General features: G+C 39.4%; 2 protein-coding genes across 10 annotated transcripts; one reads left to right on the top strand and one right to left on the bottom strand.

The window, feature by feature from the left end:
• The first annotated feature begins 163 nt into the window (after nucleotides 1-163).
• On the top strand, nucleotides 164-6099 carry LOC113733819 (APO protein 1, chloroplastic-like). 5 transcript variants are annotated; one of them, XM_027260002.2, is made up of 8 exons: nucleotides 290-432; nucleotides 543-647; nucleotides 769-842; nucleotides 3953-4055; nucleotides 4611-4750; nucleotides 4833-5195; nucleotides 5459-5521; nucleotides 5701-6099. In XM_027260002.2, the coding sequence occupies exons 2-8, from the start codon at nucleotides 566-568 to the stop codon at nucleotides 5935-5937; spliced, it is 1062 nt and encodes a 353-aa protein (XP_027115803.2). In that variant the 5' UTR covers nucleotides 290-432; nucleotides 543-565; the 3' UTR covers nucleotides 5938-6099. The 5 variants fall into 5 exon arrangements, with proteins under 5 accessions (XP_027115796.1, XP_027115803.2, XP_027115798.1 ...); XM_027259995.2 differs by lacking the exons at nucleotides 3953-4055; nucleotides 4611-4750; nucleotides 4833-5195; nucleotides 5459-5521; nucleotides 5701-6099 and adding exons at nucleotides 1709-2082; nucleotides 2199-3451 and having other exon boundaries at nucleotides 164-436; XM_027259997.2 differs by lacking the exons at nucleotides 3953-4055; nucleotides 4611-4750; nucleotides 4833-5195; nucleotides 5459-5521; nucleotides 5701-6099 and adding exons at nucleotides 1715-2082; nucleotides 2199-3451.
• Nucleotides 6100-6288: 189 nt separating this feature from the next.
• On the bottom strand, nucleotides 6289-14652 carry LOC113733816 (uncharacterized). Of its 5 annotated transcripts, none has more exons than XM_027259988.2 (17): nucleotides 14168-14650; nucleotides 13850-13947; nucleotides 13472-13591; nucleotides 12509-12598; nucleotides 12312-12427; nucleotides 11918-12017; nucleotides 10802-10873; nucleotides 10680-10727; nucleotides 10518-10595; nucleotides 10269-10388; nucleotides 9816-9921; nucleotides 8771-8934; nucleotides 8310-8444; nucleotides 7633-7763; nucleotides 7193-7255; nucleotides 7002-7080; nucleotides 6289-6639 (listed from the first exon to the last, which is right to left on the bottom strand). In XM_027259988.2, the coding sequence occupies exons 1-17, from the start codon at nucleotides 14469-14471 to the stop codon at nucleotides 6556-6558; spliced, it is 1908 nt and encodes a 635-aa protein (XP_027115789.2). In that variant the 5' UTR covers nucleotides 14472-14650; the 3' UTR covers nucleotides 6289-6555. The 5 variants fall into 5 exon arrangements, with proteins under 5 accessions (XP_027115789.2, XP_071937669.1, XP_027115791.2 ...); XM_027259989.2 differs by having other exon boundaries at nucleotides 6505-6688; nucleotides 14168-14652; XM_072081568.1 differs by lacking the exon at nucleotides 10802-10873 and having other exon boundaries at nucleotides 14168-14651.
• Between the last annotated feature and the right edge of the window lie 1659 nt (nucleotides 14653-16311).

The following is a 16311-nucleotide window of genomic DNA, read 5'->3' as shown; positions in this document are numbered from 1 at the left end:
ATTTCTGTGGTAGAGTCGCGAGAGTGGAAAAAATAAATAAATACATAAAGCACAGCCTATATTAAGCTGTGACACCAAGCCTCTGGGAAAGAAGGCATAAATGGAGAGATTTGAGAGGCCGGAGAGAGAGAGCATCAGCTGCCATTGAGTCGCGACGACCCACCCCAACCCAATAGTTGACCCTAAAACCGTATGCGTATGCGTAAATGTCTTTTGATATTATAGTTTAGGACTACTATACTACTGCCTTGGGCTTGGACCCGGCCCCTTTACCAGTCTTCCGTTGCAGCTACCATCACAAGCCTCAGGAGACTTGTAGCAGCCATATACTCCAACAACAGCCACACCTTTCTCCGACCACAACCAACCGCCCCCCCCCCTCCCGCCACCGGCGGCTACTCGGTGGACAATAATATCTTTTTGTACTTAGCTGTATGTGAGTCATAATTGTTACTACGGAGTGTTTGCCTGCTCTTTTTGTTTTTCTTTTAAAATTTGAAAAAAAAACCGACTCCATTTCTTTCTTCTCCAATTTGCTGCAGAGCCCCCCACTCTCCAGAGAAAAATGCTTCTACTTCTGCAGCAGTTTCCATCTTTACCTTCATCTGGAGCTGCTTCATTTCCTCCTCCGTTTCAAAATGTTCAAAGTAAATACTGGGTTCCTCTGCCATCTCTTTCTTGTGTTTAGTTAGTTTGTAGTATGTGTTTCTGTTCATGTATATCAATCTTTGCTCGTTGTTGATTTTCCTCTCTGTTTATACTACCCAGGTGCTTTCCTTTGCTTGAGAGATTGTAAAAGGCCTCCGCTACCGGTTTTAAGCGCTTTCTCTTCAGGACCCAAGGTTTCTTTCTCAGCTGTTCCTTGCCGCCTCGGCATGTGTTTCTTTTCCTATTGCATGTGTTTCTACCATTCACATCTACTTACTTTTACCCATTGCTAGTGAACGGCATCTTTCTGTCCGTGGAAAGTTGTTTTCTTTAGTAGTAGTATATGACTCTTCGCTTGTGATTTTTAACTAACTTTACAATCTGCTGTCTCATCGGCTCAACTTAGTCTGGATTTCAAAATGCTTCCCCTTTCTGGAGTTGGCATTTTTTCAGTCAAAGTCTTGTTAGGCGAGCATGATTTTATTTCTCATCTTGTACTAATTTAACCTTTATAGAGGGATGCCACTCAGATTCATCAGTCTGGGATTTTGACTTTGCATTGAAAAATGTTGATCGATATACTAATATGTCTATGCTGTTAAATTAAATGGACTGTCGAAGCTTTACTTCTCCAGTTTTCTACCATGAACAACTATGATGGCCGGTATATAGTTCTGATCATTGGTGACATAACGTTTAAAGAAAGGTCCCTCTGCGGGGTCTCTAACAATTTTAACCCAAGTGCATCAAACTAGGGGTATGTTGGGTTCCTAATTTCTTTGAAGTCCAAGTAATGGCATTTAAATTGGAGGCTGTTATCCTTCTTTCGCTTGTTGGTTCTTTTGATTGCAGTTTAGTTTATGTCTTGACACTGGTTGGGATGTATTCTTTGATTTCTTTCTCATCAAGCCTGTGGATATATGGAGTATTTCATCAGGTTGACCTAAAGTCTTGGGTTTTGATTCCTTATCTTAAAAAGCTTCTGATCACTGAGAAACATCCCTCCGATCAATATGTAATCTCATGTAGTTAGCCTAAAAGCTAATGGCTTTGGTCTTAGCTGCAGTTTAGCAATGAATGTCACCGTGTTAATTGTTCAAGAAGATCTGCCACTGTCCTCTGCACTGGTAAAAGACCTCGTCAAGGCTCTAGGCCTAAAAAACGTGAGCGTGTACCTCAAAATGTGGATCTTCCAGCAGTATTGCCTAAGAAAAAGAAGAAGCCATATCCAATACCTTTAAAGAATATTCTACAGGCTGCCAGAGCCGATAAGAAGCTTGCAGCTATGGGAATGGAGAAACCTCTTGAGCCTCCAAAAAATGGACTGCTTGTGCCCGATCTAATTCCTGTTGCCTATGAAGTACTGGATGCTTGGAGAATTTTGATTAGAGGACTCACACAGATCTTGCACACTGTTCCTATCCATGCTTGTAGGTAATTTGTTGTATAAAATTTGATAGTGGTGTATCTTTACATCTTCTTGGTTTTGTACTAGTTTATTCACCAACTTGCATATAAGTGGAAGTTGAATTTTAGCACTTCCATTGCAGTGAATGCTCAGAAGTTCATGTAGCCCAAGTGGGTCATGACATTCAAGATTGTCATGGTTCAACCAGTGGAAGTCGAAAAGGCTTCCACTCGTGGGTGAAGGGGTCTATCAATGATGTACTCCTCCCAATTGAGTCATACCATATGTATGATCCCTTTGGTAGGCGCATTAAGCACGAAACTCGATTTAATTATGACCGGATTCCTGCAGTTGTTGAACTTTGCATCCAAGCTGGTGTTGATTTACCTGAATTTCCTTCACGGAGGAGGACTCAACCTGTCCGGATGATTGGAAAAAAGGTGATTGACAGAGGTGGATTTGTTGAAGAGCCTGAACTTGAAAAGCATGTAGATAGAAAGTCACAAGTTATCGACCTTGACACACATAGGAGTCTTGAGCGCTTTCCTCCTCCAGACATATCGGAGGTACCTAAGATTGCACAGGAGACTATTAATGCGTATGAGAAGGTCAAATGGGGCGTGAATAGGTTGATGAAGAAGTATACCGTGAAGGCTTGTGGGTACTGTTCAGAGGTCCATGTGGGGCCCTGGGGCCATAATGCCAAGCTCTGTGGTGAATTTAAACATCAGTGGAGGGATGGAAAACATGGTTGGCAGGATGCCACGGTTGATGAAGTGTTTCCCCCAAATTATGTGTGGCATGTTCGAGATCCAAAAGGGCCTCCTATGAGGAGAGGGCTAAAGAGGTTCTATGGCAAGGCACCAGCTGTAGTTGAGGTCTGTATGCAAGCAGGAGCTCAAGTTCCTGAGAGATACAAGCCAATGATGAGGCTTGACATAGTAGTTCCTGAAAGTGAGGAGGCTCAATTGGTTGCATGAAAAGGTTTCTGTCCGCACAGGATTATGATGTACAATACTTGGTTTATGTTTCTTTACTCCCGCTAAAAGCTCCTGCTAAGAAGTGGATGCCTGTGATTTTTAACTTAGAGCAGAGCAGAAGGGATGTAATTCCCTTCACTAATAGGTCTAGTGCTGTGTAATTCTGACAAACTCTCTCTCTCTCTCGGGAGGTTTTGTGAGGGAGGTTGTGGTGGGGAGTTGTAGAGTTGATGGCCCTAAATTTACATTGAAATTATTATCATTCATACTTATCACATGTCATTACTGTCACTATTAATATGGTGGACATGTAATATACTGGACAAGACGCTTGCTTTGTGAGCTTCTGATAGTACTTCTTGCTGGACAGGTTCTTTGACTTATATAAAGTTCCAATTCACTGTGTGTTGCTGTACCGTACCATGAGAATTGCAGCATAAATTGTTGTCACTTTATAGTAGATGGATATGATATCTGTTTGAAGAATCTAAAGTAAATATGTAACTCAAGGTTAAAAGAGGATGCTCAGGCAATTTATCCTCTTATTGCATACAGTACCCATTGCATGTAAGCTTAAGATACGAGTGTGGAGCCACAATATTAGAACATAAGTTCCTATTTTTGGGTTCTGAGAATTCAATCATGTTAACAACAAGTCTCATCTTTTACTGAAGAAGTAGCTATATGCTGCGGTGGTGGCTGGCAGATCCACCTGTTGGGGTTCCTTCATTTGCTAATCTCAGTGGTGAATCCCTCCCTTCTATTAAGTGTAGCTGTTGTAGTTTCCTCTATGTGCATGTATACTTGGAGTGTGTGTGTTTAGATATGTGGAGACACAGCCTGAAATGAGTAGTGGTTTAGCAATGCTTATGGGTTCCTGAAAGGGCCTCAGTTATTACTGGTAATTTAATTGCAGAACTGGTGTGATTGGAATGAAGACAATGCTAATAGCAGTCCTTTTGACCTACCAGCTTACAAGTGGCGCTTGGTTATTGCTTATGATGGCACCCGTTTTTCAGGTTTTACTATTTTTTACTTGATGGCCTGCTGGGGTTTATTTTTTTTGTGATACGAGTTTGCAATTAATGTGATATTATTTCAATTGGTCAGGGGGATTATTTTTAAATTAAGTTTTTTTGTAAGTGGAAAATTGTATTTCATTCTTTTGGCTAATTGGATGCTTCTCTTTGGTAAAAAGGAATGCTTCTTACTTTTTCTTGAAATGGCTTTGAAATTTCATCATCTGCATATGGATTTAAAGCATGGAAAATTTAAGCAAATAACTATACACATTTGGTGTTATTATATATATTGGGTTTCTCCATTTCTTTGTCTTGTTAATGACAAGTATTCTGCATTGCTTTATCTGTTATCTTTCAAACCCTTGCTATTTGTCTTTGTAAATAGTGTTCATGATGAAATTCCTAGCACGGTCGTCTCTCTTTACTCAGCTGCAAGTTCATATTCCAAAGATTGTGTTTCTGTAAGGCTAAAAGGACTTGGTTAACTCATTCTGTAGTCACTCATTTCACAGCCCCTTTTCAAGTCTGCTTTTGTTGTGCTTAATTTTCTAGGTTGGCAATACCAGCGGTCAACACCAACCATACAGTGTTATCTTGAAGAAGCTTTAACCAAAATTACGAAACTAGAGCGAGAAAATCTTCATTTAGTTGGTGCAGGGAGAACTGATGCAGGGGTTCATGCCTGGGGCCAGGTTTGTGTCCATGCCGTTAAAATGAGAATAACTGAGAGATAGTCCGGATAGGTAGTTTGAAAATATTTCTTGCCACTTTCAGGTGGCACACTTCATTACACCTTTTAACCTTGCCAACCTGGATGATGTTCACAAAGCATTAAATGGTCTTCTTCCATCAGACATCAGAATTAGAGAAATTGGCGCTGCAATACCTGAATTTCATGCTCGGTTTTCTGTCACAAGTAAGATTTATCACTACAAGATATACTGTGATGCCATCATGGATCCATTTCAGAGGCACTATGCTTTTCCAAGTGTGTATAAACTCAACCCTGATACCATGAGGGATGCTGCTAAGCATTTTGTTGGGAGACATGACTTTACTGCCTTTGCCAATGGATCACGCAATGACAGGGTGCCGGATCCAGTGAAAATAATATTTCGCTTTGATGTTATTGAAATGGTATGTTTCAAGTATAAGAAGTTGCTATCCTTTTGGGAGAGCAAACCCTGAGTCACGATTTCTTTCTTGCTTTAGTGGTCAAATCAAGTTCATTAACAGAGGTATATATTGCCTACGTGCGGTCTTTATCCCGAAACCAGAGAAGTTTATGTTTGTAGACCCGAATTGGATAGAACTGCAGCCTACCTATCCATCTCTATCTTTTTCCTTCAGAAACTAGTAGCGTGGAAAAGCATATTGTTATTGAGCAATTTTTACTGCAGGGGCACCTTTTGCAGCTTGAAGTGGAAGGAACTGGTTTTCTGTATAGACAAGTTCGGAACATGGTAGGCACAACTCAGTTACCCTCTCAAGCTAAATGAAGTATATAATTGTGCTCAGTGCCGGTCTTCCCTGGGATAACTAATAAGACAATAAAAAACCGCTTAACCACAGATGTTGATCATCTGAGAAGGATACTCAACGATAGCATACTACTTAGTTAAAACTGCCTTTTATCTTATAGGTTGCTTTGTTACTTCAAGTTGGAATGGAAGCTGTTCCGTCTGATATTGTTCCAATGATATTGGCATCTCGTGATCGCAAGGAACTTGCAAAATTTGCGCTCTCAGTTCCGCCTCAGGGGCTTTGTTTGGTCGCCATCAAGTATAAACCAGAACACCTGCATCCACCGGCTGACGCTCCTACAAGTAGCTTTGGCAGACATCGTAGTATAGGCAGATGTAAACTGCCGTGTTTTTGACACTTTGTTTCTATTGCGTAAGATATGTTATCTCTGGCTAGGCTTCTTTCAGATCAATAACTTAATCAGTTGTGAGATGTTATAAACGAGACGATTCATTGTATTGACCATCTGGGAGAAGAATCCACTCTGCATGACGCATCCGCCTGTTTGGCGTAAGAATGCCTGTTCTTTTGAAACTAGAATAGGCATATATGAATGCCTGTTCTTGGTTGATTTGAAACTAGAATAGGCATATATATGCCTGTTTGGCGGACAATGACGTGTTGGACTACTTCAGCAAGTCCCTATTAAATTTGCTTTGAAGGCAAATCAGTTCTTTGCCCTCGAGCAACCTACTATCATGTCATGTGGACAACTCGTAAATACATTTCTTAAATTTGTATTAATTTCCATTCAAGAATCGCAAACAAGTGAAACCCGCGTTTATCCAGTCTCCTCCCAGCAAAGCCCGTGAACAAGTATGTGGAAACAGCAGTTTCCTCTTCTGAACCTGGCCATGGTCCTTCCAAAGCAAACCCTACAGGCTACAACTAACCTCAATACAACATCATTATCTCAAATCCATTTCCTTCTTAGTATCGTTTTTCTTGAAACATCATAACCAGTCGAAAAAAGCTACTTAGGAAAGGCGTTGTTCTTGTCATCAGCTGATCTATCAATCTGTAGATGACGGAATGAATATGAATCATGAGCAAGAGACTGCACCAGGAGATCAAACATCAGCGCGTCAGACATGCCCATGAGCAAACTATGTGAGAGAGAGAGAGGGAGAGTAAAATCACTGCACTTCCCAACTCAACTGGAATAAAATGTGATAAGAACAGCAGACGCTACTTTTCTTTTTTCTTTTTTCTTTTTTTATTCCCTTTTATTTCTAAAATCCATTAAGAAACAGGATACATAAACTATAAGCATTTCTGCTAACAAATGCACTGGTCAGATTCCATTTTGAACAAATTAATCAGTCTTTGAGTAAATATATGGATCTTCAAAATCATTTAGTTAGCTTTTCATCCTGCCAAAAGCCAGCAAACTAGTCCAAACAAAATTTGCTCAAGTACCTGTTCCTGGGCCCGGAAGTACATGAAAGGTGTGTAGTGGAGAAAATTTGAAACTCTAGAGGTGTAAATATCAGCATACCTACATACAATGCAAGAAACGAAGTTGTTAACATCCGAAAACTTTCAGCTTCAATTACTCGCAAACAATCACAAGTCAAATATCAGATTTAAAAAATATATATATATTATACTTCTCAATCTGCCTCATTAAGTGGCTTTTGTCCCACAGACCAGCACGTGAAAGAAAACCCCATCTGAAAAGTCGAAGGCACAGAAGATTAGCTATGCATGGCTTAACTCCAAATTCACCAAATTGCAGAGACGCATGAAAAAAAGCTTCAGCAAGTGCAAAGGACACCAAGATCCAAGGTAAAACAAAGCCCCAAAACGCATGAAGAAAAAGCCTCAATAGGTGCAAGGGGCCACCAAAAGCCAAGGTAAAATGGAGATCCAAGTCACAACTCGTGTTTAAAACTGACTTCCACAACCTTCTGAAAACACTAAATTTGCTGCCAAGCAAATACTTCTAGCTAGTAAAGTCATGACTTGTAAACAAAAGAATGCAAAAAGTTTTGGGACATATCACAAGGTTACATGGACAGTAAGTCTAACTGATGGCTTTCCAAATCACCTTCTGTTGAAGTGTTCCCCATCAGCTTCCAGCATCGGGGCAATTTTTTGATCAAGCCTTTGCATTACAACAAGCAACTTTTGCATGCTATCTGTGAGTTCTTTGTCGTCCATAAGGGTGGCAGCCAACGTCTGATGGAGACAATAATTAATTTTATTGAACCAGAAAGAACTTTGTTAGCTGACCTTCAAAACTCAGAAATACTAACAGAAAGACATATAGGTATGCAAAAGTAAGAAATATTAAAGTTCTCATAGTAATAAAAATTGAATCCTCAATCTGCCAATCTCTCTAAAAGATTGGACGGTTACATATTTGGAAGCGACGGAAACACCAATTGAATAATTATTTCCACAAATTTCTTTCAGATGTTCAGGGAAACCCAAGTACTTGAAAAAGCTCCAGGAATCCATTATTATCCTTTGAGCTCGGGTTCCCTGGCTGGAAGGAAAGGTTTTACCACATCTAGTTGAGTAACTACCACTATATATAGTCAAACTTAGTAGCTAAATGCCAGTAAGCAGAAGCTGTTTAAAATCATAAGGTTTAGACACTTGATAACCTATCAAATTGAATATGACCAAGTAAAACTAAACAATGTCAGAAACTAAGGATGAGTAAACTAAATAACAGGAGAAACCGCTGCTGTGCACATTCATGTGTGTAGGGAAAATTACCTGAGCAGGACGCCCCTTGGATTTTCGCTGCAATGCAAGCCGAAGTTGGTTAAAGAGATCTCCTACTACCTCCTTCTGATTTATAAGGTCTATCAACTTTGCTCGATGACCATGACTCCTAATCAAAGCACTGTACTGCATAGTCAAAATAAAAAGAAAAAGTAAAGCATATCTATGAATGTAAAGAAGCACACTAAAAGAAGAACTAATATCTGAAAAATAAACAAAAAGCAACAACACCTAACAATTTATTGTCTAGACATTACTGACTTATAAAGGAGATTGTAGAAAACAATCTGCTATATAAAGATTCAAATTGTTCCTCATATGATGAGTATTTCATTTCCATGAATCTGCTCATAACGGATAAGAAACTTAGAAGACTAGACGATCTTTCCAGATTGCACTAAGTCACATTTAACCTATTTGATATCGTCGAGATAAAAAATTATTGTTACTACCTCTTCTTCTAGTTCTCGACAAATCAATGCTGTCCTCCATCTAAGATGGACTTTTGATTGGCTTACATCAGTGTATATGTGATCACCAACATACAAGATCTCATCTCCATGAATATTGAGTGAATTCTCAACCATCTGTGCGCTTCCTCCAGAATACAACCCCCCTGCATTTGCAATGCAAAAGATCGTAGGTGAAGTAATCAATAACCATGATTTCAATACAACTGAAAAGGTACATGTTAAAATTGGTCGAATAGCATAGGGCAAATGCTAACTTCTCTCAAAGCTAATTTGATACAGAGGTAGGTTTCTGGTTTATCTAGGTCTTCAATTACAACCCTAGAGCTTGGGGTATTAGATACCAAGGGGAGAAAGAGTTTATAAAATAATTGGTGATAGTCCCTAGGTCTGAACACGTTTTCGTTTAGGGTTAGTCCCAAAATTCACGTTGTTGTGAAAGTATGGCAAATAGCTTCTCATCCACTTCCCTCTCCTACCGTTGATCATTTGCTTAATAGGAAAGGAAAGGCAGGCCCATCAACTTCGTGCTTAACTTGTGGTGAGATATTAGTGCATCAAACACAAGTAATTAGTCCCACAAAGCCTCATCCATTTTCCAACTACATTTGTTTACAGCTAATATCATTAAGGGTTAAGATGGAAAGCAGAATGAAATTATAAAACTACTTTGCACTGTTGAGCAAAACGGGTGGGATAGGGGGAGCAGTTATGTTTTCAGCGCATACCCACTCATCCAGAGTGCTGTTGCCTGAAATTATAAAACTACTTTGCACTGTTGAACAAAACAGGTGGGATAGAGGGAGCAGTTAAGTTTTCAGCGCATGCCCACTCATCCAGAGTGCTGTTGCCTTTATTCATATTAGAGGGTTGCACCACCAACAACCTAAGAAAAATAACTCTCAAATAGTTACAAGGGCGCAGGTCTTACACACCTCCATGGAACCGTAACAGATAACTTTCAAATTACTTTATAATAATGATTTCGGTCACTCACCACAAGTAAGATGGACACAGGATAAGTTACCTGGACGAGTCTTGAAACAGGGACGCATCAAACCTTCACCAGTCACTACCTCATACATTGGGTTAGACATCTGGAAAAATTCTGGCTTTCTGGCTGAGACAATGACCTACAGAACCAATAGAAAGTGCTAAATAAATCCAATTCTTTAAAGATTCAAGCTTTTCATAGCCTTAATTGTTAAGCATATTCATTTCTTGTCACAAACTGGCAATAACTAATGTATTAATTAAGCCAGACATAATACTAACCCCAAAAAGACAAAATTGTACAAACTAGCAAGAATTGTGGAATTCAAACAACCTTGACCCTCTCCTTAATAACTTGATAATCTTAGTCTTCTATGGTGACTTATAATAGGAGTCAGGATATTAGTTATTTCAACCAAAAAGAGTCATAAAGAAGATAAAGTCAATTGAGTTCAGATTTGTAATATAGTTCAAGGGCACTACCCACCATGTCAAACAGATCACGCCAGCTCATGTCATTGGGAAGAAATCTATTGAACGAATGCTGCATCATTTTGTCTGTATAATGATAGTCTGAATTGGTGATGAGCAAGAGCCTTTTGCCAGCCTGATTTACAAATTTTGCAACTCAAACATGTTAAAATTCTCAATTGATTTTGTCTCGTTTCTTCAATGCGAAAAGAAGATATACAAAAATGAAAACAAAATGTTGTAGAGAATACAACCAAATAAATACCTCTTTTTGATCTACCAGCGCCAATGGAAGCTCAGGATCAGGTTCAACAAATAGTTCAGGCTTGGACATTATCTCGCTCTGTATGGATGCTATCTATGAATTTATGCTCGATTGCTCACAAAGTACCAAAAAAAAGGGGTAAGATTTCAACAAGAAATCTACCTTCAGCTGACCTTCGACATGTGCCCTAAAGAGTGCCTTCCCAACAGCCTGAAAAGTGCACAAGTCAACAAAATAAAATACTCAAACAGCATCATTCCATACAAGCTTTGCCACCATACAACCTTGTAAAGCCCTTTATAATCAAGTGGACCTATATCTGCTGCTATAAATCCATCGTCCAATCTATCAACCATCTGAAAGGCACAAGTATCAATTATTGTTGCTCTAAAGATAAAACAAACTAAAAACAGAAGCAGAAGATACTTGTGAATTAGATAGGAAGTTTAAAGGTTGGCGCCTATATAAAATTTGAAGATGGCACAAACTAAAACCCAAATAGAAAGAATAAGGGTTTATTGAATTGAGTCAAACAACAGGTATCACTAAATTTTCAAGGGACCCAGACATTGATAAGAATGAATCTGACCAAAAATACTACAGCCAGGGATTTTTCCATAGAGAGAAGAATAACATCAATTTCAATTTTCAGAACTCAGATCAATCGCTGAGCTTGAAACAATTGCATCAGAGCTGAATACAATATAATTCCTGAAACTAATAATGAATGTGTTACTAGGAAACCTTAGAACTTGAAAGATGCAAGAAGCTACCGAATAGCATCTTGCAGAACAACCATATTATAATATGCTCTTCAGGAAGCAGAAAAATCTTTTCTGTTTTTGAAAAAAAATTGGTTCCTAAGTTTCAAATCTCAACCTGATTAACTCAATTCCACTAAAACTTTGTTCACCACCAAAGCATGGCTAAAGGGTGGCTGCTACCACTTATGTCTGAAGACACCAAATAGGTTGTCAGTACATCATCTCTTACAAGTAAAATTTATGAGAAGCTGAATAAAAAGGACTTCATAAATATCTACCAAAAATAAAAGAACCATGAACTTCAAACTTCAATGATAGAATGAATACCCCAAGGACACTTATTGTGAGAGAGAGAGAGAGAGAGAGCTGCTCCATTTTTTATATTTAATCCTTCTCACTAGTTGTTTAGTTTTAACTTTGTTGACATCTCTTCTTCCTCCATGTCCTTTTCTCTTGTTTGACAGGTGGATCCCCAAATCTTTATTGTAGTGATGAGCAGGATCAATACAGGATGAATACCACATCTTTCAACAGACTCAAATGGAATCAGGAGATACATGCAACAATAACAAATAACATTTGCAAAGGTTCCTACATCATCATACAGCATACTTTGTCTTTAGGGAAGCAACCTACCTGCATAAAAGCCACTGCTTCTGAAACAGAGAACAGTGTGTTGAGGAACTCCCATCGGCTCTCCTTCCGCAAATCTACCAGTTCCCTCCCATACATCTCACTTCCATTTACAGAATATTAGCAGGCACTATACAAAATATTACCCCAAATTTGCAGCATACTACACATCCAAGTATCAAATATGGTGGAAAGATGAACACCTTGGAAGTGCTTTTACATGTAATTAGAACTTAAAGAGTGAATATTTCATAAAGATAATAAATATTAAACCCACAGTATCATGTCTAAGATACTTGTAACAGCCAGCATTAGATGCCAACAGTAACCCATCTATCAATGCTGTATGTATTGCCCATATGACAAGGAATACAGAAGGACAAGTTTTGAAGCACACCTTAATTCACGAGTAGATAGCATTCTTGTGCCGTGCATGGCTCTTTTAATATATCCAAATCGATCAGCCTTAACCAAATTGCCTTTCTCTTTATCTATTACAAGTCCTCTAATCACCTTGAATAACCATGAAGCAGATTGGTCTCAGAACTACGATTAAAGAGTACATCTCAATCTGCATACAACATTCTACTATACCAGTTCTGGGTCAAAAGCAAGTCCATCAACAGGAAAGCCCATATTTCTCAGATTAACCATACAATAGTCATAAGCCCTTCCTTCCCATGCCTGTTAGATAAAGAAGACAATGCATAAACCCAATTATCCAACTAGTATTTAAATGCATTGCAAAACATTTATAAAACAAGATTACAAGGATACAGGACAAATTAACAGCATTTAGTGTGCACAAGCATGAAAGTCAACATCTTTTTTCAAATTTGTCCCAGAATAATGCCTCTGAATCCATTCATTGAACATGTTACATGTAATACTGTTACTTTTTGAGTGCGTCGAAGGGAAACAAATTTGGATCCATTGATAAGTTATAATTCAGAGGACCAAAAGTCTAAACTCATGGATGCTAATTTTTTTTGTTTGGGTATTAAACACTTGAAAATCTCTCCAAGAACATTTGAGTGGGGATGGAGGCAACAGAAAAATGGCAAAGGCCATTTATTTGATGCCCAAATAATTAATCAAAGAAAAATGTTACTGAAGCTCCAATTTTGCAAGAGTTGTTAACAGAAGATTCCACGAATATCCCGAGACCATGTTAGAAGGAGTTCCCAGCCATAGGACTTTCAGTACTACTCCTAAACCATGTTAAAGCAGGAATGCGAAGCAAAAGGAATTTGCATTGCATAGTGTAGCTTCCTAAAGCACCTTACAATGACTCGCCAATAGAAGCACAGAAATCTCCTCATGCTTGTATTGCTAAATAGTCTAAATTGATGGCAGGAGTATTCAATACCAAAAAGATCGATGGTCAGAGAGGCATCCAAATGTCACTCAAAGAATCCCTGTATATATGTGTGAAGTAGCAATTCCGTCATAGAGAGAAACAGAGAGATGCTAAGCAACTGTTGGAAAACAAATGCATGAAAGGAGGAATGAAATGAAATTTGGTAAAGCATTGGCATGGTAAAAGTGAGGGATTACCTTGACATTATAGTGCATCAGCGTGTAGTCCATGTCATACCCAATTGCACTGATAGACCGTAGATTCAATGTGCGGCTGCAAAATATCCCTCGGGGAGAATTGCTAGCAGAAAATGGACCCTATAATTATTAGCAATAACTTATTTTTTATGACCAAATGCATCAACAAAAAGAGATATCAAGACAAAGAAGGTTGTTATGAATTCTACTATGAAAAGTGCACATGCCAACTAAGATGTAGTTGATGCGTTGAACAAAGTTGGAGCATAGGTTGGTTCATATTCAGCGAGAGATATAAAAAGTGAAGGAAGAAAAGTTTGGGAAGAAAATGGAGGAAACAAACAAGTGAGGCACTGTAATGTGTAGTAGTAGCATCACCGGTATGCCCAAGTGTTGAAGCAAGTCTTCGGCATCTCGAGCTTCTGTCCAGGCCACCTTTTCGATGGGACCTTCCAAGGCTGCCTGCCCACCACTTCCTGCATTCGATAGCCAAAACTTCATGAAGGCGGCCAGAAGAAAGAAAAGGGGAAAAAGGAAAAAACTTTTGGACTCATGGACAATAAGCTGCCCAAGGCATGAACTAAATGCGGACTCAACAAGGAGGGAAAGACAAAGGACACACACATACACCTAAAAGAAAAAATTAAGGGGAGAGAGAATTTGATGAAGAAAAGGGGAGAATGGGGGAAAACGCACCAACGTTGATGTTCAAGTCGCCTTTAGTGCTCTGGCCAAGGTAGTCTACATCGGAGTTGGTGGCAGGAGTAACCGAGAAGACATGAACATCGGGCTTGGTAGTGCTGTTGCAGCGGCAGGTGAGTGAATCCGAAGGAGGAGGAGGAGCTCGTATAGTGAGGAGCCTAGATTTGGTGGCGGGGTGATGATAGTGGACGAGGAAGGCGGGTCCCACGCTTATCCTAGGAAGAATTCGGCGGTCGGGTGTCGTAGTAGCAGTAGTAGTCGTGGTAAGGCAGCAGTAGGCGCTGGCTGATGCCGCCATTTAGACGCCTGGTTGCTGCGCTTAGGCTTTACCAACTCTCTTCTGTTTCTCCAATTCTCGAAACCATCTGCCGCTCACTCCTCATTCCATTTTTCTTCTTTGATTTTACTCCGCCCTGACTCAGTGGGAGTACTAGGCAGGGTTAGAAAAGTATCTACCACCACACGACAAAGCAGAAAACTGTAGTTGAAAGTTGAGGGGGGGGGGGGGGGGGGGGGGGGGACTCGGTTGAGCTCTCGATTCTGTTACTGGATTTTCCTTCTAAAAAAATAAGGGAAAATGGCCGATTTCCTCTCTAAATATTTTTACTAGACCTGATTTAGTCTCTAAATTTTATTTTTAGTCAATTTAATACATAAACTTAATTTTTGGGTCCAATTAAGGCCCTCTGCGGCAGCGCCATCACTTAAAAATGATTTGACTCTTAATTTAATAACTAAATAGGGGTATTTTAGGAATTTTGGATGTAGGTTATAATAAAAATCAAGTAAACCAAAAAAATTTATTAATTTTTGAGGTATTTTTAAAATTTAAAAGTTTTTGGGGGTATTTTTAAAATTTTTAATCAATTTCCAACCCCCTCCTCTACCTCATCCCCTCTCTTCTCCTCCACCATCCCTTGCCTCGGTCAATCTAATATGGCCATCGTTCTACCTCCTTCGACACCGCTATCTGCCACTACCTTTTCCGCTCATCCATAACTTTCTTCTCTCCACCACCAAACTCCATCTCGCCACCCACCTGCTCATTCTTCCCCCACCATTCTTTTTCCACTTCTACCTCCTCTCCTTTTCTCCTCTGTATCCCTTTCACTAGCATTCCTTTCCCACTACTCCTTTCCTTTCATTTTCCCCATCCTATAAACAATCCGAATAAGCCCTTTCTAAATCATTCTTGACCGTCTCATCATTGCAAGAAAGAATTTGCAATAAGAAGAAAACTCTAGCATCCAATCACTGTCGCCATTTTCTTGCTGCAAAGGTGATCACCACTGGCATAATCGGCTTTAAAAGAATATGTTTCCCAATGTTATTATAGTGTTATCTTTTATAAGCTATTTCCATCACATATTTAAGTCAATGACGGTACTGGTCAAGAGATTAGTATAGAAAAGATTGCACATTTGCTCAAGATATTGGTCTTTTAGTACAATGAATCATGGAAAGGAAGTATACGGGTTTTAAGCAACCGTGATGAGTCTGGTACACTTTGAAAAGAGATCATGAGGTTCCATTACATTACTTTGACGTTTGCCATGGTCCTATTATGATTACCTTATAGATGATTTGAAATTCTAAACATGAAATCGATGAATTAGGTTTCTTAATTATGTGCTGCCTCTTTGACCCAAACTCCTGAGGGTGAGGGAGAAGCAAGGGGTGGTGAAAAAAGGGATGGGCGAGAGATGTAGGAGTGAGATGATGATGAAAAAAATAGGGGAAGAGGAGAAAAGGAGGAGAAGGGTGGGGGAGGAAAGAGGACGTGGTTGGCGGATAGTGGAGTTTGATGGTTGATGGAGGAGATTGCCTTTGACGGTGAAAGGAGGACAGTACACAAAGTTTTCAAAATGTCCTTGTTTAATTATTAAATTAAGAGCCAAATCGCTTCTATGAGGTGGCGCCGCCGCAGAGGACCTTAATTGGACCCAAAAATTAAGTTTATGTATCAAATTGGCTAAAAATAAAACTTAGAGGCTAAATCAGCTCTAGTAAAAATATTTAGGGACGAAATTTTTCAAAAAATAATTACTGTGCCACTACCCCCACCTTCTCTCTTCACTTTGCTCTGCGCATGGTTTATGTCACTCGACCCTCCACTCCACCGGCCGCACCACCCTCTC

The sequence above is a fragment of the Coffea arabica genome, chromosome 3c (assembly GCF_036785885.1).
Source record: "Coffea arabica cultivar ET-39 chromosome 3c, Coffea Arabica ET-39 HiFi, whole genome shotgun sequence".
NCBI classification, from domain to species: domain Eukaryota; kingdom Viridiplantae; phylum Streptophyta; class Magnoliopsida; order Gentianales; family Rubiaceae; genus Coffea; species Coffea arabica.
This window is presented reverse-complemented; position numbering and strand designations above follow the sequence as displayed.

Bases quoted from the DNA above. Each gene is read 5' to 3' on its own strand.
- LOC113733819 (XM_027259995.2), top strand. From the start codon at position 566: ATGCTTCTACTTCTGCAGCAGTTTCCATCTTTACCTTCATCTGGAGCT. The intron at 648-768 runs GTAAATACTGGG...TATACTACCCAG, and splicing joins TCCGTTTCAAAATGTTCAAA to GTGCTTTCCTTTGCTTGAGA. The intron at 843-1,708 runs GTTTCTTTCTCA...CTTTGGTCTTAG, and splicing joins CTTTCTCTTCAGGACCCAAG to CTGCAGTTTAGCAATGAATG.
- LOC113733816 (XM_027259988.2), bottom strand. From the start codon at position 14,471: ATGGCGGCATCAGCCAGCGCCTACTGCTGCCTTACCACGACTACTACT. The intron at 12,018-12,311 runs GTGTGCTTCAAA...TGTAAATGGAAG, and splicing joins CTATCTACTCGTGAATTAAG to TGAGATGTATGGGAGGGAAC. The intron at 8,935-9,815 runs GTAACTTATCCT...TTGCAAATGCAG, and splicing joins CTGTTTCAAGACTCGTCCAG to GGGGGTTGTATTCTGGAGGA.